Source organism: Anser cygnoides, chromosome 25 (genome assembly GCF_040182565.1).
Source record: "Anser cygnoides isolate HZ-2024a breed goose chromosome 25, Taihu_goose_T2T_genome, whole genome shotgun sequence".
Lineage (NCBI taxonomy): Eukaryota > Metazoa > Chordata > Aves > Anseriformes > Anatidae > Anser > Anser cygnoides.
The window spans coordinates 3920197-3945606 of record NC_089897.1 but is presented as its reverse complement, the minus strand read 5'-3'; the positions used below and the strand labels follow the sequence as shown (position 1 = coordinate 3945606).

The following is a 25410-nucleotide window of genomic DNA, read 5'->3' as shown; positions in this document are numbered from 1 at the left end:
GCTTTCTTCGGAGGGGAGGGAAGGCAGCGCTGACATTTCAGCGTATTATCACAACAGCCGTAATGCATTTGCATTGCCTTTTCAAAGCGCCGTGCCCAGGAGGAGGGCCGGTCACCCCCAGTCCTGCCCTCTGGGTCCCCTTCCTTCACCTGCTGGGGTGCTGAGGGCTCCCCGGACCCCGGCTGGGGGTGCTGGAGCCCCGGTGCTGGCACCCTGCAGGGCCCCGTCCCCCCCTGCGGCTGCTGGGTTGTACGGCGGTAGTCGGTGCTGGTGCTGGTCCTGTTCCCTGGGGTGACCTGGAAAGAGATGGAGGCACAGCGAGGGAGGGAGCGGGGAGGGTTTGGGGACAGAAGCAGGGGGAAGGGAGAGGGATGCAGCCAGGGAATGCAGGGCAGCAGCAGCAGCAGCGCCGGCTCAGCGCCTTCCTCCCCACGGCACCCTCCCCTCCTCGGGCAGCACCCCCTGCACTGCTCGGTGCTGGGAGAAAGGGGGGACAGGGACAGGGACCAGCAGCACCCACCCTGCCCCGCTCGCCCTTCTCCTGCACGCTCGCCGCTCCCCAACGCTGCACCTGGGCTGGGGGAGGCGGCGTGTGCAGCGCTGCCCTTCGCCTCTCCTCTGCGTGGGGACGCGAGCGGGAGCTGTTTGTCCCTGTCATCGCCTGCCGGCTGCCTGCCGCGCTCCGGGGCTCGCCAACCCGCGCTGCACCGGGGCTGCCAGCACCCACCGCAGCGGCCGCGAGCCCCGCCGCTGCCACCGTGGGCAAAGCCGATGCCACCAGCGCAAGGCTCGGGGGACTGGCACTGCCGGGAGAGGACATCGAGCCCCGTCACACGTCGTCGGTGTCCCCCTGCCCGTGCGGTGCCCATGGCACGTGCGCTCTAGCCGGGTGGTGGGTGGCACCGGACCCCCCCCCTCGCCCGCCGCTGCCATGGTGGGAGCCGGCAGCCGGCGCTGAGCCCGCAGCGCCCCGGCACCATGCTGAAGTTTCGGGCGGACAGGAGGGCGAGGTAGGACCCCTCCGGGGGGTGCTGGCGTGGTGGCGGTGGCTGGGGGCACCTCGGTCCGGGCAGTGAGTGCTGCATTGCAGTACTGGGGAGGCGAGGTGAACTTGGGAGTTTCTGGAGCGGGGTCAGCAGAGGCAGCTGCTCCGGGCGGGGGGTTAAGGAGCTGCCCCCACGACCCCGAGGGAACGCCGGGTCTGGGGGTGGGAGCAGCCGGGGGAGGGGGCAGAGGTGCCTGGGTTGGTGCAAGCAGGATCCGTGGGGGCTGTAAAGCGCCTTGGGGGGCTGCAAAGCCAGGTGGGCACCTTGGGCTGGGGGAGAGCTCAGCTTGCAGGTAGAGAAACCCGCAGTGGTGGGCAGGGCTGGGGACCCAGGGGATGTCCCCAGCTGCACTGGTGGCTCGGCGCAGCCCCAGCTTGGCAGGGCTGGGGCGTTCGGGGTGCTGCTCGCTCCATGTTTGCACCCTCCCCGCGACCTGCCCCGTCACTGCCGTGGTGGCGTGGCTCTCCAAAGCCATCCGCGGGGGCAAAGGGACCCGAAGCAGCTCCAGACCCTGTGGCAGAAAGCTCATTTGGTGCCCTCGGAGCAAGGGAGCGCAAAACGGGGACGCTGCCACCGCAGCGAACTCGCAGCAGATGCGGTCGCGGCACAGAAAAGCCCAGTGCCAGGGGAGCAGGTGCTGCCCCTCGCTGCGGGGTGTGGGCGTCTTGCAAAGGGTTTTAAGGTGACCCCCTGCAAGGGGGAGAGCAGGCGGAGGGGGGCAGAGCAGGGTGCGGGGCCAGGCTGGGACCTGCAAGGGGGAGCAGCTCCTCGCAGGGCTTTTTTTGGCAGAAAGCAGTTAATATCGGCTGAGCCTGGCTGGAGCCCAGCTTCAGGGCGATGCGTGCGTGGATGGGATGGTCTTGGCAGCTGTTTTCTTGCTCAAACTTCCCCTTCTTTGCTGACACTCAGCACTCCAGCAGTGTGCCGGGCTGTTTGTGTGTTGACATCGTGGGTGGCCGGGGGGCACCCGTGTCCTGGTGCCTGGCACTTGCTGGGGGCTGTCACCGAGACGGGGTCCTTGGCACCCCTTGGTGCAAAGCAAACACCCCAGGATGGAGCCCGGAGCCTGGACATGGGGTCGCTCCTTCAGGGGGGCTCTTCAAAGCAGAGAGGTTTTTGGAGCACCCCGTGCATCTCACCCCGTAGCTGATGCTCTTCACCGGGCAGCTCTGGGCTTGGTCCAAGATCTCACCCAACTCCTGGGTGCTTCGGTTGCTGATGTTTTTTTTTACTCTCCAAGACATTAACTCTTTGTCTCTGCTGCCATGAAATCGTGGCAGATTTTTGTGTCGGGGCGGTGCTCGGGTATCTCATCCTCATTGCAGCTTTCGGGGCGCGGAGGTGGCAGCGCCCAGCTGGTGAGCATGGCCCGACAGGAGGCAGCATCCTTTCACTGGCCTGGCTGCATTTTGGGGACAGCCAGCTGCAAAAACCCTGCTGGGGGTTCTGCTGAGAGCCCCCCACCTCCACCCATGCCCCCCACGAGGGCTGTCAGCAGCGGGGCCCGGCGCTTTGTGACCCTGCTCTTAGCCTGGCTCCAGATATTTTGGCAAATGGCTCTGAAATCAGCCAGCCGGAGCAGAGGATGTGACGTTGAGGATGTCGCTTTAGGACGGGCCACGGCTGCTGCCTCTGCAACGATTTGTGCTGACAGCCGGGGGGTTATGGTAATGTCTCACCACGCGGCAGCCGACGCCGTGTGATGTGTCCAGCAGAAGTAATGAGGTCTCAGCCATCGGAGACCTCATTTCGGCTCTTGGCGAGGCAAACGCTGTCTGGGAAATGCAGATGAAATTTGCTGTGCGGATTATGAAGCATGTGGATGAGCGGGGGGAGCAAGGGAAGCGGTCACCCGACAGTGCTGCAAATCCAGGGGCTGCACAGGGGGCTTTTGGGGGTCCCCCTCCACACTTTGGAGCACCAGCAAAGAGTGGCGCAAAGAGTACAAGATGCACAACAAAGCCCTGCTGCTGGAGCAGGAAATATGGTGCTAAAAGCAAAGGGATTTATTTGGGGGGGTAGTGGGGATGGATGGAGCTGATGCACCCAGGTTTGCACAGGCGGTGCGGAGCTGTGCTCCATGCCGGGGCTCAGCAGAAGCTCAGCACCTCTCCGGGTTTCTGTGCACCCTCGGACCCCATCCTCCTCCTTGGCTCTCGGGGCAGCAGTGCCATGGGTCCCCCCGCAGCGCTAACCCTGCTCCCCCATCGCTGTGCCTTGCAGCCACAATGAAAGGCGGAACACGTTCCTGCACCCAGTGACGGGCCAGGTCCCGGAAGAAAACTCAAGATTGGACTTGCAGAAGTAGGTTGGCGCCCACCTCCCCTGCTCTGGGGACTGAGGCGGGCTTGGGGCAGGGGGGGCTGGTGCTTGGGGTGGGGATTTGGGGGGGTCTGGCTCCTGGAACACAGCCGTGCTGACAGCAGATCTGTGCCACAGACCGACCTTGGACATGTCAAGCAAAGCAGGCGGCAAGCGCCCGGCGACCAGCAGCAGCAGCGAGCCCTCCAACCACGCCATGGTGTCGGAGGTGCCCCCGGAGCGCCCCGGAGGCCGGGTGGGTGCCCGGAGCCACGCGGCACGGCGGGTGGCAGTGGAGACGGGGTGCGGGGGGTCCCTCCGGGAACTGAGCGCCTCCTCTCCCACTCTGCAGGCATCGCGCCCCTCCCGCAAGGGCATCGCCTTCGGGAAGCGCTCCAACTCGATGAAGAGGAACCCCAACGCCGCCGTGACCAAAAGCGGCTGGCTCTACAAGCAGGTACCTGGCTGCCCCTGACGCTCCGTCCCCAGGACGTGCCTCCCCCTCAGCTGCTGGGTGCTGGCCACCCACGGGTGCACACTCCTGCGGTCTCACTGCTCCTCTCTCGCAGGCCAGCTCGGGGGTGAAGCAGTGGAACAAGCGCTGGTTCGTGCTGGTGGATCGCTGCCTCTTCTACTACAAAGGTACTCTTTTGGGGGCTGCTCGCTTCTGGGGGCACTTGCCACGCCGGGGTTAATGCCTCCCTGGCAGCTCGCTCAGCTCACCCTGGCAGCCGAGGGCGAGCATGAATTATTGAGCAGGCTGTTCTGTGAGCTGAGCAGCAGCATTTGCTGGTGAGGGCGAAGCAACAGGAAGGCAGCGCTTTCCTACAGGTGGGCTGCCCGCCCAAGCAGCCCCGTGCCCGCGTCTGTGCTGGCCGTGGGCAGGATCGATGGGGCCGTGTCCCCAAAACAAAGCTGGAGGGTCTCTGCCGGGGTCCTACCGTGTGCCTAACCCCCCTCGTTTCCTACCAGATGAGAAGGAGGAGAGCATCCTGGGCAGCATCCCCCTCCTCAGCTTCCGCGTGGCGGCCGTGCAGCCCTCCGACAACATCAGCAGGAAGCACACGTTTAAGGTCAGTGCCGGAGCGCGGGGCCTGGGGGGGGCCTGGGACGGTGCTGGGGCAGCAGCGATGCTTGCAGGGTCCCCGCTGCGCCCTCCCCTTGCTTTCTTGGTGCTGGTGCGTGGAGCAGAGCCAAGCTGCGCAGAGGGTTGACTGCAGCAACCCCCCTGGGACATCCCCTGTGCCTTCTGCTGGGGAAACTGAGGCACGTAGAGGGTAAAGCAGCATCAGCCGCCATCCCTAGCCCAGGGAGGCTGGGTGGTTGGGTTACTGCTTGCTTGCTGATGGACCTACACACAGCCTGGTTGTGCCAAAACCGAAACCGAGCACGCTCCTCCCTGCTCATGAGCATGGCAGGAGCTACGTGACCTGCACCTCTCCATGTCCTGAGTGCTCATGTCCCTGTAGGAACCCATGGATAAATAGAAGTAGGGAGTCAAACCACCCGGTGCTGTACTAGGATTAGGCAGCACTGCAGCCCTCATCTCCGTGCGTGGGCTTCCCAGCCACAGCATCCAGGGGTTCCCTCTGTGCCACTGCCGTGGGCTCCGTGTGCTGCCAGCCTTGGGCTCCAGCACCTTGGGTACCACTTGGGTACCCCTTGGAAGAGGGGAAGGGGTCCCAGAGGGCCCCAAAGCAAGGCGAGGGCTGCGCCCACAATCCCCCCACTGCGGTTTGACCCCTTGTCTGTGTTTCCTCCTCTCTCCGCGGGCGAGGATCCCCCCGGACAGGAGGTCTCCGCGCGCCCTTCGGCCACGCCAGCACCCCGCCACCAGCTAGGTAGTATCTGCTTGTGTTTCTGATGCATGCAGAGGGTGAGGGGTGACCCGCATGCTTCACTCACCCCGCTCTCACTAATCCGGGGCAGGAATCGGTGCGGTTTTATGTTTTATCTCTCGCTCTGGCTGCAGAGCTTCCGAGGTAGGAGGCTGCAGGGTCAGGAGGAGCCAGGCAGGAGGCGTCCCTGCCCCCTGCAGCTGGGGAAAATGGAAACCCAAGGGAGGGTTTTAATCAAAACCCCTTTTTTTGTTAATTTTATTTTAAATTATTTGACCCCCAAAAGTTTTCCAGGGGGAAAAAACTACTTTTTTTTTCTTTTCTTCCTCCTTGCTGCCTCCCATCCCTTCCCAGAGAGAGGGAAGGTGGCTGCTTCAGAAAGGCCCTCAGCAGCCAAACCTGCCCTCCGGCTGCTGTAGCATGGGGTGGAGGGTGGGCACTGACATCCTGGACCCAAAATGAACCTTTTTCCCCCCAAAAAAGCATTCTCTGGGCCAAGAAGCCACCTTCTCCCTAGCCCTGCATGACCAATAATGCTCTGGCCAGCGCTGCTGCTCTCGATGGGACGCGGCTCCCCCATCTGCCTCTGGGCACCCCCAGGGCACCTGCACAGTGCTGGGGCGCAGCTCCTGGGGGAAGGGCTGGTCCCCAGCATCACGGAGGGCGAGGGCATCGCTGTGAGCCCAGGGGACAAGGGATCCTGGATCTGCCCGCAGAGCTTTCGTCCCGCCCAGTGCTGCTGAGGATGCTCCTGGGGACCGAGGAGGCTTCTCCTGCGGCACCAGGACCTCGTGCCGGGGTGGAGATGGAGCTCTCACTCGCCTGTCTGTCTCTCTCCCCACTTCTCTGCCCCCCTGCAGGTGACTGTGTGCTGGGTGGAGGAGGTGCCGGCGAGTAACGGGCAGTCCCTGTCTCCCCAGGCCGAGCACGCTGGCATCCGGACCTACTTCTTCAGCGCCGAGAACACGGAGGAGCAGGAGTCCTGGATCCAAGCCATGGGCGAAGCCGCCCGGGTGCAGATCCCCCCCACCCAGAGGTCAGAGCGCTGCACGGGGCTGGGGGCACCCTCCTGCCTCTTGGAGCTGGGGTGGAGGGGCCGTGCGCCACGGCTGGGGACCTCTTGGAGCACGGGGTCCCTATGCAGAACGGAGCTGGGGGAGCATCAGCCCCCTGAGGCTGCGGGAGGGACGGGATATTGTTGGCCGTCATGGGGGTGTTACAATCAGAGGGTAATGTTCTCTCGTGTCTCCATGCCCTGCAGACACGAGAAGACCGACTCTGAAAACATCCCTCCCAGCAAGCACCACCACCACCGCAACGCCGTGCACCGCGAGCACCCCAAGGCCGACCCCGACGCCAAGACCCGGGGTGAAGGCGACGGCCGTGGTTCGGAGAAGATGGAGAGGAAACCGGAGAGGATGGAGGGCAAGAAGGAACCCTTGGCCAAAGCCAACGGCATCACGGGGCAGGAGATGCCCTCGGAGCCTGGCAGCCCCTACCCCGAGGGACCCCGGGTGCCAGCAAGCACGGAGCGGCCGACGCAGCCCAACGGGTGGCCGTATTCTTCCCCCAGCCGCCCCGGCAGCACTGCCTACCCCCCGCCCGACGGGGAGAGCGCTGCCCACCGCCGGAGCTTTGCCCCCCGCACCAACCCCGAGAAGATCGCCCAGCGCAAGAGCTCCATGACGCAGCTGCAGCAGTGGGTGAACCTGCGCCGGGGGAACGTGCCCCCCGAGGAGCTGCGGAGGTGAGGGCTGCTGGGGGGGTGGCCAGGGGAGAGGGTGGGACCCTGCTCCTTTTCTTTTGGGTGATGTTCTGGGAATATTTTTCCTCTTCCCACCTGCTTTATCCCCTCCTGGGATCAGCAAATCTGCCGCATGATGTGCGTAGGACACCCCCAAAAGTTAAGCAGGGTGAATTTTGGAGGGGGGCCACCACAGGGTCCCCAGGAGGACAGACACCACCTTTCCCAACACTGGTGTCAGAGCTGCCTGCTACGAGGGTATCCTCACCTCTGGGACCACCCAGATCTCACTTCTCTCTTCCCCCCCAGCCCCACCAGGTTTTACCCCGTGTCTCGCCGGGTGCCCGACTACTACTCGCCCTACTCGCCCCAGTACCCCGAGGACTACCAGTACTACCCGCCCGGCGTGCGCCCCGACAGCATCTGCTCCATGCCCGCCTACGAGCGCGTGAGCCCGCCCTGGGCGCTGGACGATAAGCGCCACTCCTTCCGCAACGGGGGCCCCTACCAGCTCCGGGAGTGGAAGGAGCACCCCGCTTTTGGCCGGCAGGACGTCCCGCTCTGGCTCGCCGGCCCCGGCAGGCAGCCGGCTTATTTCGACGAGGTGGACGCCGCCTCGGGCTCCCTGCGGCGCATGTCGCTGCAGCCCCGCTCCCGCTCCGTGCCGCGCTCGCCCAGCCAGGGCTCCTACACCAGGGCTCGTGTCTACTCCCCCGTCCGCTCGCCCAGCGCCCGCTTCGAGCGGCTGCCGCCCCGGGGAGAGGAGATTTACGCCGATCCCGCCACCTTCATGATGAGGAGGTCCATCAGTTCGCCCAAGGTCAGCGTCCGTCGCTGCTGGGGCGTGCGGGGATGGAGGGGACCCATGTTGGGGACGTCAGGGTGGGGATGCTGTGGCACAGTCTGCGCCTTTTGGGTGCACATCCTGGCCTCAGGATGCCACCGAGTCCTTGGTGCGCAGCAGCTGGTGGCTTTAGGTCCTCCCTTGCAGCCCTGCAAAGCCACCCAAGTTGTGCTTGTTCCCTCCTGGCTGCTCCTGCGCTGCTGGGAGGCTGGAGAGATGGGGCAGGAGGGGAGCTTGGGGCCACCATGAGCAAGGCGATCCCAAGAGGGGCACTCTGTTGTCCCTTTATTGCTGCTGCACCCCTCAAAGCCAGACCTGACCCTGCTGCAGGGCTGGGGGTCTGCACAGGGTGGGAGAGATGTGTCCCGAGCCCCTGCAGTCACTCTGAGCAGCAAAAAGGGGATGGGGAGGCATCGCATGCCCCTCTCCTGTCCCCGGGGTTTAGTGGGGTCTCCTCTCTCCCCAGTATGACTACCTGGGCGACAGGCGGCCCGTCCCCGCGGGGATGTTCCCGTACCACTACCCGGCATCTCCCACAGTCCACGACAAAATGGTATGTACGCTGCTGGCACTGACGGGGTGGGCTTTGGGGTCTGCAAGGACAGGGGGGTCACAGCTTAGGGCACCCTGGCTTGGATGGGTGAGGAGGAGCAGCTTTGTGGGTCAGAGATGGGCTGCGCCGGGCAGGTCAGGACCTCTGGTGTCTCCAGTCCCTCCTGGCCCCCCTTGGACCCCCATATGGCCGGTGATGCCCAGCTTGTCACCGCTGGGGCTGTTCCCCTGGGGATGGGGTGAGGTTGGCGCGCTCCCTGCACCTCTCCCCTCCTCGCTTCCTCACTTTTGGCTACCGCTGCTGCTTGTCCCTGAGCTGCGTTTTCCCCCTAAAGCATGGAGCTGGTGGGGGGCGACCAGCAGCTACCCCTGCGCAGCCCAATCCCGCAGGGCAGGAGCAGCCATTGCAGGAGGGAGAAGCATAAATTTTCATAAGCTATCCATGCTGCCATCCATCCTCACCAGCGAGAGATGCAGGGGAGGCAAGCGGAGCCCCAAGGACGGGGACCTGCTGCTTCCAGGCGGGAGGGAGGCGTGCTGGCTGTGGAGAGCCGGGAGGAGAGCGGGGTCTGGTGTCCTGCAGCACGTCCCCAGCCGCCCTCCCCTCTTTGGGCAGAGGAGGTTGCCCCTTGCTTCCCCAGCCCAGAGGTCTTCGCATTTCTGCAGCCTTCACCTAACCGCTTTGCTTCTTCTTTTATGTGTTTTGTGTGTTCGTTTCTTGCCGCATGCCTGCTGGCTCCTGGTAGGATGAACTTTTAGACCTTCAGTTGCAAAGAAACCTAGAGTATTTGGACCAGCAGGTAGGCAGAGCTGGCTGCGAGCCTCACGCTGCTTCTGTCCCCGTGTGCCCTGTCCCCAGCGGCGTCCCCTTCCTTCCCAGCACAGCATCTCATCCCCTAACATCCATCCTCACCCCTCTTGGCATTAAAGCAGCACGAGTTGTCTTTGGTTTGCTTCCTCCATCCTTCCCCTCGGTAGGGTCGCTCGTTGCTTGGCAGAGAAAACCCCCTGCCAGTGCCTTCTGTGGGGTGTGCTGGAGCTGGCGGGGCGGTGCGGAATGTCCCCGCGCCCAGCAGTGCCTCTGGCATCGGTGTGAGCCGAGCTGCTGCCAAAATGATGATCCAGGGCACCCAGCAAGGGGCTGCGAGCCCCTGCAGGTGGCTGGGCTGGGGCACAGAGGTGTTTGGTGCTCGCCCAGGACCCCGCAGGAGGGTGAACAAGGTGTGCAGCCAGGCGAGGTGGTGGTGGTGACACTCTCGCCCCGTGCCTCCTCAAAGGCGAGAGGTTTGATGCAGGGCTGGGATCAGGAGCCTGCTGGGACTGGCACCGAAGCAGCAGCTCCCGGGATTTTGCATGCCAAGGGGTGTTTGGAGGACAGCCATGAGCTGACTTCATCCTGGGGGCAGGGGGAGGGAAGGCCTGGGAGGCAGCTGCGGGTGCGGTGGGGTGGAAGGCGCGGGCACTGCCTGAAATCAGAGAGGGGGACGGGAGCCATCGGCTGCTGCTGCCGCCCGGCGCTTGCTGCACAACCAGGCTTGCACTAAGGGAGCTGCTCCAGAGACAATCTCATTAGTCTGCAAATCCCCATCGGTGCAGTAATCACCAAGATCTGTGTCTGCCTTGGAGCAGAGCCAAGGACAAGCAGGAGCGCTCGGTGCAATGAAAGCTCTCTGGATTATTTCACAGCCATCGGCAGCAACACTCGGTCTCCGAGACGCTTCAAAATGCTCCCTAAAAAGGCTTTCCATCTCCTCCTCCTCTCCTGCTGACCTCTGGAGAGACTAATTCAGAGTGATGTTGTCGAGTAGCTCTTTTAAAACAGCTTGCTACTTCATTTTTGCTCTCCTCGCTTGTCTGGAGAGCCGCACTGGGTGCAGTCAGGGGTTGGCTGCGCCCCGCCTCGCTGACCGGCCCCAAGCCGGGGTCTGGTCCTGGATCTGTGCTTCAGCTGCCCTCACCCCTTGGTCCTCAGGGGTTGGGGCTGCAAGGGCATCGTCTGCCTCTCGTCTTCGGGCACCTGCAGTGTTTCTGTGTGCTGCCGTCCCCGCAGGAGGCTCTGCTGTTTGAGGCCACAGGGCTGGAGTGGGGGACCCTGCTGTCCCCCCGAGGCTGCGGTCCCCTCTGTACCCAGAGCGTGTCTGTGCTCACGGGCAGGACGTGGAGCTGTTTGTCGTTGGGCCTGTCTGTCTGTCTACTGGGGCCACGCTGTGCGTCGCGGCCGTGGGCGTCTCTGTGCAAGCCTGTGTCTGTGTGTGCAGTTGGCTGCAGCCCAGCTCGGAGCTGGCTCGGTTGGATCTGTGTTTCCCTCTCCCCTCATCAAAGTTTTCAGCCCCCAGGATGCTCTTGACTGCCCCAAACAGGGCAGCAGCAGCCTGGGGCAGCTGTTTCCTCGTGGTTCAAACACCTGGGACATCTCTCAGAGGTGGTACCTTGCAGCACGATGCCCCGACGGGTCCTGGACAGAGCTGCACCGACGGCACCCGAGCGCACGCGTGTCTCCGCTGACCTCTGAAATTTCCTTCCCTGTCTGTCGCAGATGAGCGAGAGTGAAACCCTGATCAGTATGGTGAACAGGATGGTGGAGACCTCCTCCCCTAGGGCTCAGCTCTACATGCAAGTAAGCCTCTGGCCGCCGGGCTGGCCCGGCCGCTCGTGCATGGCAGGCCACGGCAGCCGCCCCACACGCCATCCCCGAGGTCACCTCCTGCCATCTCCGCTCATGCAAGCTCCAGCATCCATGCGGTGCCAGCACATCACGCTCTCGGGGCCCTGCTAGTCCATCCCAGGCTTTGCTAATCCATCCATGAGCCATTGCGATGCCGTAAATCCTTGTCCTGAGAGCACAAGGTGGGGACGCGGCAGTCCCGAGCCCTCGCCCTCGTTCAGGCGCTTTGCTCGCTGTTGTGTTGAAGAGGCAAGGAGAAGGCGGATCCGGAGGAATCCAGCCCAAGGATCTTAAACCAAAGCAATACCTCCGGTGTCGAGGAGAGGAAGCAGCCTGTTACCCCACGAGGCTGTGGCATGCTTCTCTCCTTTTGCCTGGAGTTTGGAGAGGCTGCAAAAGCATTGGGGGCACCCCAGCCAGCGTGGGGCGCAGCTCCAAATGTGGGTGCATCGAGTCACCCGGCAGCCAGAGTGGCCCTGGTGCTGCTGGCACTCGGTGCCACGAGCAGGGCAGGATTGGGCCAGACCTGGGCAGGCATCTCTTGGATGTGTGACCGGGTGATTGCTGGTGCTTTTTGGGGAGGGGAAGGTGCCTGTTCCCATCCCTGTGCCAGGGGAGCGGGGGATGCGCTGCAGGGTGAAGCCAGAGCAGCTGCGATGCTTTTGTTGGCCCGGCTCCCTGCTCGGAGGCAGCAGGATCCGCATCTGCCAGACTCCGCCGTGAGCTGAGCCGGGCATTTCCCAGGTTCAGGTCTATTTGCATTGTCCTGTGGTTTTAAATCACTCTAATGTAGCGTCTTGCTTTCTAGCAATAATGATCCCCTTCTTCCTATCTTATGCCTTTCATCTCAAGATCTTGGAGGCATTTAATTGGTGAGGTCCCATTAGTAATTTAGATTTCCAGGAAAGGAAAATGACTCACAAGAGAAGCTGGATGGTAAACAGGTCCTGATGTGACGGATGATTTATAGGTGCTTCTACTCCACTAAGTGGGATTACGGCTTAATCTTTCTGCCTTTGTTTCCCTGCCTGTGAAACGGTGGCAGCTGTATGCCAGGCAGTTAATGATTCACGAGACATCTCTCTAGCCGAGCTCTTGGCGTCTGGCGGAGAGCTTGTCTCCGGTTAACTCCTGCTGCTCGCCCGGCCAGTGGGCACCGGGGCTGGGAACAGGGAGGAGGCTGTGCCTTCACCCCTCACCGTGCTGCCTCCGGGGACCCGGCTCTCGCTTCTCCTTCCGCAGGGACCGGGAGAGGGGCTGCTCGCCGGCAGCAGCCTCTCCTTCCCGAGGGGCTCCTGGCAGCGCATCGGCTCCCGGAGCCAGGCTCACCCCGCGCTCTGCTTGCAGGTGACGCCCTTCCCCGAAGCCTACAGGGAGACTCTGCACGCCTACAAGATAAGCGAGCAAGACACCGATGTAAGAGCAAATGTCCGTGCTGCGTGTCCTCCCTCTGCCCCTGACCCTACATATCCTGTCCCTTGCAATGAGCCCGGCAGGCTGGAAACCCTCCCTGGGACCACACGTTGTCCCATTTACCCAACCCCAAGGGCTGTGCCCTGGCTGCATCCTGTCTTTCCTGGAGGTCTTGGCTCCAGCCGAGCATGGATCTGGTTGCACAGGTGCCTGGTGCGCCCCGCACCCCATTGCTGGGCTCTCACCCTTCCCTCCCTTTCTCTTTCCTACCCGGGAGCAGAAGCTGCTGGGGAAGCTCTGCGAGCAGAACAAGGTGCTGCGGGAGCAGGAGAGGCTGGTGCAGCAGCTCCGAGCAGAGAAGGTTTGTGGCGCACACAGTCTGGGGACAGCTCAGGGGGGACTTTTGTGGGCTGGGGGGGGATTTCACAGCCCTGCCATGGTCCCAGCAGTCTCCATGCACTAATGGCCCATTAAGGAGGGGAAAATGCTGCTCCTGCCCCAGCCACCATAGTGAGTTCTCTCACAGCTCCATCTCCTTCTCGTCCCCCCCAGGAGAGCCTGGAGAGTGCCCTGATGGGGACGCACCAGGAGCTGGAGATGTTCGGGAGCCAGCCGGCCTACCCAGAGAAGCTGCTGCACAAGAAGGAATCGCTGCAGAACCAGCTCATCAACATCCGCGTGGAGCTCTCACAGGCCAGCACGGTAGGGGGCTCCCCCTCCACCACGCTCCCTGTCCCCGTTCCTGCCCCTTTCCCTGTCCCCATCCCCATCCATCCTTCCCGGAGCAGCCGGCAGAGCTCTGTGCCCCATGGCTGCTGCCCAAACCCCTCTGACTCCCCCACTCCGCAGGCCTTGGCCAACAGCACTGCTGAGTACGAGGGCCTGGAGAGCGAGGTGTCCGCCCTGCACGACGACCTCTGGGAGCAGCTGAACCTCGACATCCAGGTGAGCGGGACCCCAACGGCCCCAGGAGACCCTCGCTGGCCCCAAGTTCCCCCCACCAGCCCCAGCTGGTGCAGGTCGAAGTCCGCTGGTTCCTTCAGCCCTCTGCTCCTGCAAGGAGCCGATCTGCAAGCGGCTGCGGATTTGTGTCCTGCTTTGGCCACAGCTGGCAGCGAGCACAGGGGTGCTGATGAAGCTGAGGCACCCGGGTGCGTTGCTTTTTGGTGCTGGCGAAGGGGCTGCAGTGCTCCCCGTGCCCGTGGGGCTCTGCCAGCCCCTGCCCCAGCCTGCAGCTCCCGGCAGGAGACAAGTCGTGGGCGTGCTGGTTTGGCCCAGCGGGGCTGCGTCTGTCTCAGATGAACCCCACTGAGCCCCGGGGATGGGATGTGGCAGTGGGGACGGGACATGGCCAGGACAGGGCTGGCTGCAGGGCTGACAGCGGTGGGAGCCGCTCTGACCGCTGCTTTTCGCCCCTGCAGAACGAAATGCTCAACCGGCAGATCCAGAAAGAGATCTGGCGGATCCAGGACGTGATGGAGGGGCTGAGGAAGAACAACCCGTCCCGTGGCACGGACACTGCCAAGCACAGAGGTGAGCAGGCTCAGTCCCTGCCATGCATGGGACAGACACCAGCATGCCACAGCTTGGGGCATCCCCCGTGACAGCGCTGCTGCGAGGCACTCACTGGGAGAGGCTGTGCTGTGGTGCACATGCTTATTTCTGCTTTTTTTTTCTGCAGTGGCCATCGGCCCCTCGGGCACATACAGCTCCAACAGCCCCGCCAGCCCCCTGAGCTCGGCCAGCCTCACCAGCCCCCTGAGCCCCTTCTCCCTCGTCTCCGGCTCCCAGGGCTCGCCCACCAAGCCGGGTCCCAGCGAGGTGAGTGAGCCGGGGTGTCCCCAGGGAGCCCCGAGTCCTCACTTGGGCACCGGGTTTGCATGTGGCTCTGCCTGGGGGCACCGCTCTGCCCACGTCCCTGGGCTGTGGGGTCTCCTGGTGACGTCCGGGTCCGTGCCCCTCACAGGGGCTGTGTCTGGGCTCCTGCACCAAGCAGCCTGAAGGCTGGGAGTTGCTCAGCTCCGGGGCCAGCTCTTGCTGCCACCACAGCCCCTGCATCCGCTGATCTCACCTGCATCTGTGGGAAGTTCAGGGTGGAACCTGGGGACTCCCCAAAGCTGCCCCGGCTGCACCAAGGCGATGCCGATGTCTCCTGGGGTCTGATAGCCCTGAGCTCGGGGAGGGTCTCTCCAGCTGCCCCCAGTCCTGCCTGGCCCCGCTGCGCATGGGAGATGGGAAAAGTCCCCCCGTGTGTGGGGACACAGAAATGCAGGACCGAATGAGCAGCCGCCAGCTGCTCTCCCTCCTCCTTCCCTGGCCTTTCGCTGTGTTTTGTCTCGTGCTCTCTCTAACTCTCTTTTCCTTCCCGTCTCCCAGTTTCTCTGCTCTCACGCCTAATGCTCCTCTCCACCCCAGGAACCTGGCCCGCCTCGACCTCCCCTCCCCAAGTCGTACGTCCCCCTGGAGCCTCCTCCGACCGTCCCTCCGCTCCCTAGCGAGAGCCGCCCCTGGCCGTACCCCACCTCCCCTTCCTGGCAGCGAGGCGGCGAGGCGCAGAGGGGACAGGTACCAAAACCTCTCCCGAGCAGCCCCGAGCAGCATCCCTTCCCTCCATCCCTCCCTCCCCGACACGTCAGGGACCAGGCAGGGACAGCATGGAGGTGGCACTCACCTAGGTGACTAGCACATGGCACCGTACCACCTCTCCGAGGGGCGCAGTGGGCAGCGACCCCAAGGCAGCTTCACCGTGGCCTCTCCAAGTCCCTGACACCCACGCACAGCACCCATGTGGATGCTCAGGACTGGGACAGGCTCCTCTCGGGTAGCTGGAGGTGTAAATCTGCTGCAGCCCCAGCCTCTCTGCTTTCCTCTGCCCTCTCCTCTCTCGCTGTCCTTCTGCGGCACCACTCCCTGCTGCACCAGGGGCCGGAGATCTCGGCCGGCCTGCGGTGACTGTGTGTGCAAACCCAGACCTGGAGGTTCCTGGTACCACCTCAGCCATGTTCCCACCTGGGAATGGGGCCACGTTTGTACTCTGGGAGACAGAAGTGTCCTTGCAGCTGGGTGATCCTCAGGGGGGTCAGGATGCATGCGTGTGGGGCTGTAAAACTAAAAGCTGTGCTGAGCTGGGAATGATTACGGACCCAAGTGTGAGTGGCACCAGCGCGTGCTCAGGGTGCAGGAGGGAAAGGACCCCAAAAACAGCCCTTGGCTCGCTCCCTGTTGCTGCCTGGTGCCTGCCCCAGCTCGTGCCCTCGTGGGACACGGCCCCCTCCTGCAGGCAGGGGCTGGAGCTCAGCACGGGGCCCCTCCAGCCCGGAGCTCCTGGGAGCCCCCTCCAAGCCGTGTCAGGACCGTCCCCCCGCAGATGGCTTTTCCAACACAGGGCTGTGTCACCAGGACACGGAGGGGTGCCTGGCCACGAGCTGTAGAGCTCTCCTAGCCCATGGCCCCACTGAAGGGGTACGCTTTGGGTGTGCTGGTGCTGCTTGGCCAGCGTCCACGTGGCCCAGGAGCATGTCTGGGGCCGTGTTCCCCCCCAGGGCAGTGTGTGTGTGTTCCCAGGCAGAGTGTGGCTGCCTGGCAGGGTTGTGGCTCACCGGGGATCTGCTTTGTCCCCGCAGCCCAAGCCGAGCTTCGAGCAGAGCAAGAAGGAGACGCAGCGAGCGGCTGCGCCTGCTGCCCCCGCCGAGGGGCCGCTGAGCCGGCAGGAGCAGGAGGCAGAGAAGCAAGCGGCTCTCAACAAAGGTACGGCGCTGGCCCAGCAGGTCCTGCTCCAGCAGGCTCCCCAAGCCTGCCCTGGCCATGGGGAACATCTACACAACGGTCTCCAGCTCTTCCCCAGCACCGCACATGGCTGGGACCCTGCCCTGCGCCCCCAGGGATGCTCAGCCTGGTGTTTCTGTTTGTCCTGCAGTGGGCATCGTGCCCCCCCGAACCAAGTCTCCACCGGAGGAGGAGGTGGTGCCCACAGGCAGCATGCTGAGGAGGAGCGCCGGCGGCATGGCCAACGGGCTGGGATCCAAGGCATGGCGCGCAGCGAGGGGCTGGGGCCGGGTGGGCGATGCTGGGTGCTGGGCTGGCTGTGGGGGCTCTTCTGCTGCCGTGGTGCTGCTCTGCTCCCCAGTGCCATGGGGAGAGGGTGGGGGGAACAATCGCTGCATGGTTCTGCATCTCGGCACCCAGCTGGGAACCTCCTGGGCTCTGCGGGTGCCTCTCTTTGCCCCAGGAGTGGGCTGAGCACAGCAGTCCATTGCAGAGGGATGCGGCACGGGTGGATGGGGCTGGATCCTGCTCCGTTCAGGGGTGCGTGACCATGGGGCTGGGCTCTCCCCAGGAGAGGCCGAAGAGCGCCGTGTTTGCCAACGAGACGAAGGTGAAGATGAGCGTGGAGGAGCAGATCGACCGCATGAAGCGCCACCAGAGCGGCTCCATGAAGGAGAAGCGGCGCAGCCTGCAGCTCCTGGGCAGCCAGCAGCCCGACACCCCCGGCACGAAGGCACCCGCCTCCTACAAAGTGGTGAGTCCCTGCACCAGCACTTCACCCCCAGCACAGCAGGCTTTGCCTCGCAGGGGTGCTCTGAGCTCCCTGAAGGTGGTGAAGGGGCAGAGGGGACACTGGGGGCTGTGGCAGGGGACAGTTTGCCAGTCCAGGGGGCTCAGCGGGGCTGGGGTCCCTCGCAGGTACGCCGGCACCGCAGCATCCACGAGGTGGACATCTCGGACCTGGAGGCAGCGCTGCGCTCCGACGACCCCGGCAAGGTCCACGAGACGCCCCGGGAGGAGATCGCCCGGCTGCGCAAGATGGAGCTGGAGCCGCAGCACTACGACGTGGATATCAACAAGGAGGTGAGGACGGGAGGGACGAGCGTGGGCTTGGGGCATCCCCACTGCCGGAGGGTCGATCCAGCCCCTGCATTGCGTGGGATCCTGGAGCCAGAGCGAGTGCCCACGCAGGTGGTGGGAGCTGGGGGAGGCTGGGGAAGGTGGTTGCTGGTGTGGGGATGGGTCCTGGTGGCCGGCGCTCAGCTCAGCCCCTGCTGCTGCACCCCAGCTATCCACGCCAGACAAAGTCCTCATCCCCGAGCGGTACATCGAGCTGGAGCCCGACACGCCGCTCAGCCCCGAAGAGATGAAGGAGAAGCAGAAGAAGGTGGAAAGGATAAAAACCCTCATTGCCAAGTCCAGGTGAGGCTGCAGCACCCGCAACCCGCGTGCGCCCCTTCCCTGGCACCCCGGTGCACCCCACCACCAAGGGCAGCCGCAAGCACTGAAGTCCCCGCTGTCCCCGCAGCCTGCAGAATGTCATCCCCCTGGGCGAGGGGGAGGTGGACGCCCCCCAGGACCCCGAAACGCAGCTGCAGGAGCAGGAGAAGAGGATAGAGATCTCGTGTGCGCTGGCTGCTGAGGCGTCCCGCCGGGGCCGCATGCTCTCGGGTAAGGCACGGGGGGACACGGAGGGTCCTGGACACCTGGCCAGCACCTTCCAGCCCTGCAGGAGAGGGACTGCGGGTGCTGAACATGCAGGAGAAGTGGCTGCAGGGTGCAGCAGGCAGGTTGGATGACCAGCTCACGGCCTGGCCAGGCAGCAGAGCGTGGTGCAGGGAACCACCACGCAGCAGGCGAGCCAGCCCGGCAAGCCAGGCGATGCCAGCGGCTGCGGGGTGATGCCAGCGGCTACCAGGGCCATACCTGGGGCCACCTTCCCCTGCAGCAGCACTGAGCAGCGTGGGATGGATCAGTCAATGTCAAAACCAATCTTCCTGCCCCACGTCCAAGGAAAGAAACCCAGCTCAGAGCATGCTGGGGGGGCCGGGAAGCACCGGCGATGCACTGCGGTGGCGCGCGGTGCCCGAGCGAGCGCGGTGCCTTGTCCATGAGGAGCCCTGTGGGGAGCTCACGTGTGCCGGGCGCCACTGTGGCTGTTTGTCCTGACCACGCTTGCTTCCTCCCTTCCTTCCTCTTCGTTTCCTCCCCTCCGCTAACCTGCCCGCTGGGAGCCGCCTGTCGCTGTGCCGCCTCTCCCCTCCCGCTGCCTCCAGCTTGTGTTCTTCACGCCCTTCTCCCATTTCTTGTTTCCAGCTCAATGCGCTACCCCAAGCCCTCCCACCTCCCCAGCCTCCCCGACTCCACCGACCAACCCCCTCTCGTCTGAAACATCCCGGGTCGCCGACAGCAGCCATTTTATGCGTGTCTGAGCCATGAAGTAAGCACCTTTTCTCTTGTACTTCATCCCATCCTCTCCAGCCGGGGACGGGCGGGGGGTGCCTCTTCCCCCGGCCTCCTTTTCCACCCGGCGGCCACCCATCGCTGCTTGCTCCAGCTAACATCTCCTGAGCCACGTCAGCCCCGGCTCCTCCTATGGAACAAGTGCAAGTGCCCTGCACGGTGAAGCCCCCCGTGTGGGCCAGCCACGGACCCCAGGCTGGGCACGGGGGCTGAGCCAGCTGCTGGCCCCGGGAGGTGCTGGGTACGGGTCAAGACCTCACAGGGCTTTTCTCTAAGCTGCTCGAGGGTCTCTGGGGAGCTCGTGGCTCATCCCCGCTCTCCTCTCCCTCCAGCTCAAGCCCTGGCCGCTGCCAGCGCCGTCAAGTTCCACGGGGCCACGTTTTAGCGCGCCGACACGCGCCCCGACTCGACACCGAACCTCTCCTCGGCCATCGTTTTTGGTTCTCCTGGACCCCTCCCTCCTTCCCACCAATGGCGAGACCCCCCCGGGATGGATGAGCGGGGAGATGTGGCACGGACGACACCGGCTGCTCTGCCCCGTCCTGGAGGAGATGTGCGGGTGCTGGGAGTTGGTCCGCTGGAGCGTGGACCCCAAGGACCGGGGGTCCTGAGCTGCCCGCTGGCACAGGGATGGATCAGTGGTGGCCTGGGTGCCAGGCTGGCCGGGACAGCCATACAGGGGGGCATTTGCAGCAGTGGTCCTGGCACAGCCAGCCCTCTCCCTGCTGGGGCCCTGGAGGAGCGCAGCACCCTCCGTCTCTCCATGCTGATGTGTTGGCATCCCAAAAGTCTGCAGCGAGGCTCCTCCACCTGGAGCTCAGCCATCCCACCACGGGTGGTGCTTTCACCCCGTGCTGGAGGCTCCATCTCTGCTCTTTGGGTGCTCGCTCCTTTCCCCTGTGCCCTGAAACTGCTTTTAGCATCCGTCTCGCTGGAGGGAGTCACCAGCAGAGCCTGGCAGCCCCATCGCGTCTCGTGCCCGGGGCTCAGCAGAAGGAAGGAGGAGCCACGTGGGGTCAGATGGAGAGGGGACAGGGAGGACACGGGGAGGAGTATCCTGGGTGCTGGGGTGGTGTGAGGGCTGCCCGGTGCGGTGCTGGCACGGAGCAGCAGGTCTGGGAAGGGACAGGGATGTTGGCAAGGAGCAGAGGAGTGGCACGAAGCCACGGCTCGCTGGGCCGAGCAGGAATCTGTGTGGGTGGCTGGGGACGGTGCCGAGAAGGGGACCGGGTTTGGGCCATGAGCACCTCGGGTGGCAGCAGCGGGGTCTGTCCTCAGTGCACTCCCACACACTGTCTGTGGTCACCCCCAGCACCCACGGGTGCCCAAGGCTGGGGGGGGTGCATGGGGAGCAACTTGGGGCTGCAAAGAGCCGGGACACCTCTGGGTGTCTGTGCGAGCCAGGCTGCTGGAGGAGGGGGCTCCTTGCCCCACAGCCCCGGGCTGGGTTAATGAGCACCGGGGGGTGACGGATTTGGGGGGCAAGGCTGGGGGGACCCCAGCTGTGCTCACATCCTCCGGTGCCAGCATGGGCCGGGGCCCTCTGAAAACCTGACAGCGCATCTCACCCTAAGACCTTGCCATTGCACTCCAACCCCTGTGGCTTGTTCATTTTTTTTTTTTCTGTAGCAGGTTTACCCTTTTCTTTAGCTTTTCAGAGGGAGGACAAAAAGCCGGTCCCGCCGGGAAACAGCATCAGGCTGTGCAGGGCTGGGAGGGGTGAGGCGGATGGGGTGAGGAGCCAGATGCTGACCATCCCCTAGCTTTTTCCCCAGTGGTTGGACCCTGACGCCCTGGCCAGCCCCCTGCCCTGTACCCGTGTGCTGCCACGAGGCCCCCCCTCTGTGTCCCCATCGCGCCCCCGATCGTAGCAATACTCCTAGGATCCCAGGAACCCCAAGTCCCGCTCCGCTCCCAAGCCTCCTGCAACCCTCTTAGCTCATAAAGCTGGCCCTTTATTTTGCTATTACATGCCTTAATATATGTTTTATGGAAATTCTACATTTATAATATATATATATATTTGTTTTTCTCTTCTTTTCTGGGAGGTACTGTTTTGTGCTAATCTCTCTCTCTGCAGGGTTGTTGGCACCAGCCCTGCCGATGCATTACAAAAGCAGATTCTTTGCCAATTTATCAGAAAAAGAAAAAGAAAGAAAAAAAAAAAGAACTATTTAAAAATATATATATATTTTCTGCTTTTATTAAAAGCAAATTTATTTAAAATAAAATATAAAGAGACTGTAAGTTTGAAGAGATGACGCCTTTATTTCCCCGTCCCTGGGCGCAGCGGCGTGCCGGCCGGGGCAGGCTCCCCAGCTGGTGTAAATCGGGGTGCTGGGGGTGGTGCAGACCCCTTTACACCGGCTGTGCACACCTGCCCGGGGGGGGGCACGCAGGCCTGTAGCTGGCAAATTGCCCTCGTCTCCAGTGGCTGGGGGAGGTGGGCGCGTGGCCGTGCCCCTGCCCCTGGTGCGCGGGGTCCGAGCCTGCCCCAGGCTGTGAGCGCAGCCCCGTGCACCAGCATCCCACGGCTGCAGTGTTGTGGAACCGGGTTGTCGTTTTGTTTTTTAGGAGAAAAAAAAATACATTTTAATTCTTAATTTTATTTTGGTTATTATTTTTCATAACACTTCATATAGCAGTGACTTGTAACCGAGAAGGAATTTGCATCGGGAGGAAATCTATTTATGCACTGGGGAGGGTGGGAAAGGGGATAGTTGTTTTCTGGATTTTTTTGCTAGTGTTAGAGAAATAAAAGTATCTACGAAACAACGCGATGCCGGTGTCTTTTGTACTGAGTTGACCTCAGGTAACAATTTTAATACCGGACTGAACAGTGGGCAGACATCTATAGGGTCTCACCGTGCAGGAAGGACCTTGCCCGTAGCTCAGGGGCTGGCGGCACGTTCTCCTCCCTCTCCCTGTTTTACTGGGTTTATTTCCCCTTTAGGATTTATTTTAGACGCAGCTACTCGACAGAGGGGGGGGAAAAAAAAAAAAATGTTGTACCTGGCAAATTTGTATAAACCCAAGAAATAAAAGCGGCCGGTTTGGAAAGGGAGCCGCTCCTGGCGTCCCCGCCGGCGGGGCCGTTAATGATTTGCAGGATGACGTGGGGACCGAAGGCCTTTCCAAGGGTCACTGCCGGGGAGTGCGTGGAAGGGCGGCCGCCCTCGCCGGCCTCACCCGGCCCCCCGGCAGCAAGATGGTGCCTCTGAGCGACTTCCAGCGTAAGCGGGCAGCCGGTGGCCGCGGGGATGCTCGGCAGGGTGTGGGATGCGCCGTGGGGTCGTGCCGGGGCTGGAGGCTGCTGGTTGGGGACATCGGGGCAAGGGAGAGGGGACGATGGAGTGAAGCCCACCGTGGTGCGGGGAGCATGGGGGGAGCCTGGATGGGATGTGGGTGCTGCGCCCCGGTGGGTGCTGGTGTTGCGGGGGGGTCTGCATGGGGGAGCAGTGCCGTGGGGCCGGCTCTGCCCTCGCTCTCTGCCCCTGCTTTGCATGGGGAGAGGCGAGCAGGAAGGTGCCGGCTCCTCGCTGCCTGCCTGAGCATCTCCAGCCTCTCCCAGAACCCGCAGCCTTTGTGCAACTGTTCAGGCAAATGAAAGAGATGACCTTCCCATTTATGTTTTCCTTGTGGTTTTAGTCTGTATTCGGCAGCCCGCAGGGGTTTTAGGGAACCCAGCCGCCTGCCCAAGGTTTTGGCAGGTGGAAAACCTTTGGAGAGAATCGGGAAGGAATGGGATGGGGAGGCTCCAAGAAGAGCAACCGCAGCCCGAGGGGGGGCTTTGTGCCTGAGCCCTCGTCTCAGCCTGTCCTCCACAGGGATCGGCCTGGGACTGGTCGGCTTCGGCGTCTTCTTCATCCTCTTTGGGATGCTCTTGTACTTCGACTCGGTGCTCCTGGCCTTTGGGAACGTGAGTACACCCAGCTGGGGAGGCCCAGAGCCAAAGGACCGTCTGAGCCGGGCTCATCTCACCCATCCCGCTTTCTTCCTCCCAGATCCTCTTCCTCTCCGGCTTGGTCTTCATCATTGGCTTCAGGCGGACCCTCACCTTCTTCTTCCAGAGGCAAAAGCTGAAGGGCACCAGCTTCTTCCTGGGGGGGGTCCTCATCGTCCTCATGCAGTGGCCGCTCCTGGGCATGCTGCTGGAGGTTTACGGCTTCGTCAGCCTCTTCAGGTCTGTCCTGCGGCACCCGGCTGCCACGGCACGGGGTGGGGGCAGCACCAAATCCACGCCACCAGCATCTGCCACGGGATGAAACAGCCCCGCAGCTGGCTGGCCGTGGCACCGTCGTGGGCACAGCGCAGCCCCCAGCCCCAGGCAGACCCCGCTGCCCTCCTAACGGAGCCTTTTGTTTTGGTGCAGGAGTTTTTTCCCCGTGGCTTTTGGGTTTTTGGGCTCGCTGGGAAATATCCCCGTCCTGAGCAAGGTGAGCAGGGCGCTGGGCAGGGATTTCACCCGTGGATGCTTGGGGTCTTCACTCCATAGGTGATGTAAATCGCTGGCACCGCTGAAATAAATCATCGTGGACGTACAGGGGAAAGTCACCATGGCCTCCCCGCAGCTCCTGGAGGATGCACTGAAATATTTTACCACTAATCCAGTTCTGTCCCTCTTGCAGCTCTTGCAGAAGCTGGGAGAAAGCAGCTCCATGGTGTGACCGCCGGATGGGTCCAGCCGGAGACGGGGCAGCACGGGCGAGCCGTGGGTCCCGCGGGACCGGGAGCTGCTGCCCCGGTGCTCGGAGCTGGCCCCGCTGCAGGGACAGTGCCTCGCAGGCTGCGCCAGGCAGGCTTGGTAGCTATTATTTTATTTTATTTTTCTTCCCCTGATGAGAATTTGATTTAATTAAAAAACGTGTCTGAGACCGAACCCAGGCTGTGCTCCTTTCCTGAGGCTCAGAGCCTGCTCTGGCTCTGGCTCCTCTTAGTGCCACCCAGAAGCACGATGGCCTCGGTGGGAGGTGGCACCGGGACCTTCCCACGGCCACAGCTGGTGATGGCATGGGGACCTTGCCGTGGCCACGGCTCGTGGTGGCACGGGGAGCTCGCAGGGGCTGTGGCTGCCTTCCCACGCACCCAGCGGGGCCGTGGGCTGCGGCAAGCGGAGCCCAGGGAGCAGCAGGAGAGGGCAGGGGAGGTTAGGAAAACACCCATTAAACCCCATTAACATTTCATGACCCCATCGGAGGACAGTAAATTACCCCTTTCAAATCCAGTGACCGTGAAAAAGCAAACGACATCCAAGGTTATTAATTAATTGAGAGATGCTGGGGTGGGAGGGGGGCTGAAGCACTTGTAGGGAAGCATGCAGACATGGAGCTGCTATCTCGGAGCGCTATCAGCCTGTGTTTGCATTTCCCACAGCCCCATTTCCCATGGGACGCACCCGGCCTGGGCGCACTGGTGGCAGCTTGGGGGGGCTGGTGGAGCTGGGGCAGCCAGGACGGCTCTGAGCAGGGGACAGGACGGGCTGTTTGGGATGGCTGCTGGGGGCAGTGAGGTGAGTTTGAAGGAACCATTTTTCCTGGGATGCGGAGAATCCTCTCTCCAGGAGCAGCACTGGCAGCTCGATAACCCGGCGGGGCTGCGATCCGAGGCACGAGCTCCGTGGATGTGAGCCAGGTTCCTGTGAGCACTCGGGGAGCCGGGTGCAAGTCAGGAGTTTAATTAAACCGGGGCAATCACATCAAAGCGGGTCCCTGTGCAGATCCCCTTCTTAAATTGCAAGAATTAATTAACGAGGTTGCGCTGAACCTGTTCCCTTCTGATTGAAGCGCAGCCCCGGCGAGGCGGTGGCTGTGCCCGGCGGCACTCCGCAGGCGCTGCAGCGGGGCGAGGGCTGCAGTTGCTTTGCAGCAGGTGAAAGCGGAGCTGGGAACAGCTCTGGGAGCGCAGCTGATGTGGGGTATCTCGTTTGGGCACCCAAAGCCCAGCCCCAGCACCCAGCTGAGCCCTGGGTTGCAGGGGACGAGCTCTCCGGTAGGAATAAAGCAGCGCAGCCCTAGGGGAGCTCTGTTTGGGGGAAGCTGCCCCTTGCTGCTGGTTTGCAGGGGACACCTTCAGTCTGAGTGCAGGTTGTTAGCTTTTTTTCCCATCCTGAAAGCCTCTGCTGCAGTTTCCTGGGGTGAGCTTGGCTGTGGGTAGGAGGAAGGCAGGAGTGGGACAGGCATCAGGGTCATGTTTGGTGGTAAAGGAGCAGGGCTTGGAGCACACCAAGAGCTGGGATGAGCTCAGACATCCCAGGCTCGGATATCACGCAGGTGGCTGAGGGCTGCAGCCTCCTTGGCGCATATCTGTGATGCCTGTCTTTGCTCCGTCCCAGCTGAAAACCTGCATTTGGGCTGCAGAACTTCTTCTCACAGACAGACATCGTCTGCTGGGAGCCACCGAGACAGAGGCACGGTGCTGGAGACCTCACGTGCACCGTAACAAAACTCTCTATATTTAACCCCCCATCCCTGGGGCAGCCGTGAGCTGCCTCGGGGGCAGAGCAGATGCTGCCCTCCTGGGCCTGCGTCAGAGCCTCCTCTCAGGGTGATGTTTTCCCTCTGCTTCAGCCAACTGCTGCCTCCGTGGGCCCTGCTGGAGTGGGTTTGGTTTTAGGAAAACACTTTGGGTGAAGCCCTGGCTCTGCTGACGTCAGTGGCTGAATTCCCCCTGGTGCTGGTGCAATCCATTTTCCTCTCCATCTTTCCCAAAAGTTGCTTTTATGCTTGAGCTTTTCAGTCCTTTGGAGCAAGGATCCTCCCGTGTTTTTGTTTTCTTTTCCC

The 25410-nt window shown here is 62.9% G+C and overlaps 2 protein-coding genes across 22 annotated transcripts in view; both read left to right on the top strand.

Moving 5' to 3' along the window:
• PLEKHA6 (pleckstrin homology domain containing A6) overlaps nt 1-21345 on the top strand; it is a 49562-nt gene extending 28217 nt beyond the window's left edge. For 6 of the 21 annotated variants that reach the window (XM_066982934.1, XM_048070960.2, XM_066982929.1 and 3 more), the window contains 26 exons: nt 3270-3350; nt 3486-3603; nt 3700-3804; nt 3917-3989; nt 4320-4420; nt 6046-6221; nt 6447-6932; nt 7239-7749; nt 8240-8326; nt 9072-9125; nt 10862-10942; nt 12338-12406; nt 12684-12764; nt 12956-13105; nt 13253-13348; nt 13825-13936; nt 14085-14224; nt 14819-14968; nt 16027-16150; nt 16320-16429; nt 16740-16922; nt 17087-17251; nt 17457-17590; nt 17697-17839; nt 18485-18608; nt 18964-21344. In XM_066982934.1, the coding sequence (XP_066839035.1) occupies nt 3270-3350; nt 3486-3603; nt 3700-3804; nt 3917-3989; nt 4320-4420; nt 6046-6221; nt 6447-6932; nt 7239-7749; nt 8240-8326; nt 9072-9125; nt 10862-10942; nt 12338-12406; nt 12684-12764; nt 12956-13105; nt 13253-13348; nt 13825-13936; nt 14085-14224; nt 14819-14968; nt 16027-16150; nt 16320-16429; nt 16740-16922; nt 17087-17251; nt 17457-17590; nt 17697-17839; nt 18485-18600 (3646 nt within the window). In that variant the 3' untranslated portion in view covers nt 18601-18608; nt 18964-21344. The other 15 variants (XM_048070958.2, XM_048070959.2, XM_048070966.2 and 12 more) reach the window with 13 other exon arrangements.
• A 411-nt stretch (nt 21346-21756) lies between these two features.
• Nucleotides 21757-23524, top strand: GOLT1A (golgi transport 1A). Its single transcript, XM_013189612.3, has 5 exons — nt 21757-21864; nt 22459-22550; nt 22636-22814; nt 23004-23067; nt 23260-23524. The coding sequence occupies exons 1-5, from the start codon at nt 21840-21842 to the stop codon at nt 23296-23298; spliced, it is 399 nt and encodes a 132-aa protein (XP_013045066.3). The 5' UTR covers nt 21757-21839; the 3' UTR covers nt 23299-23524.
• Nucleotides 23525-25410: the final 1886 nt, after the last annotated feature.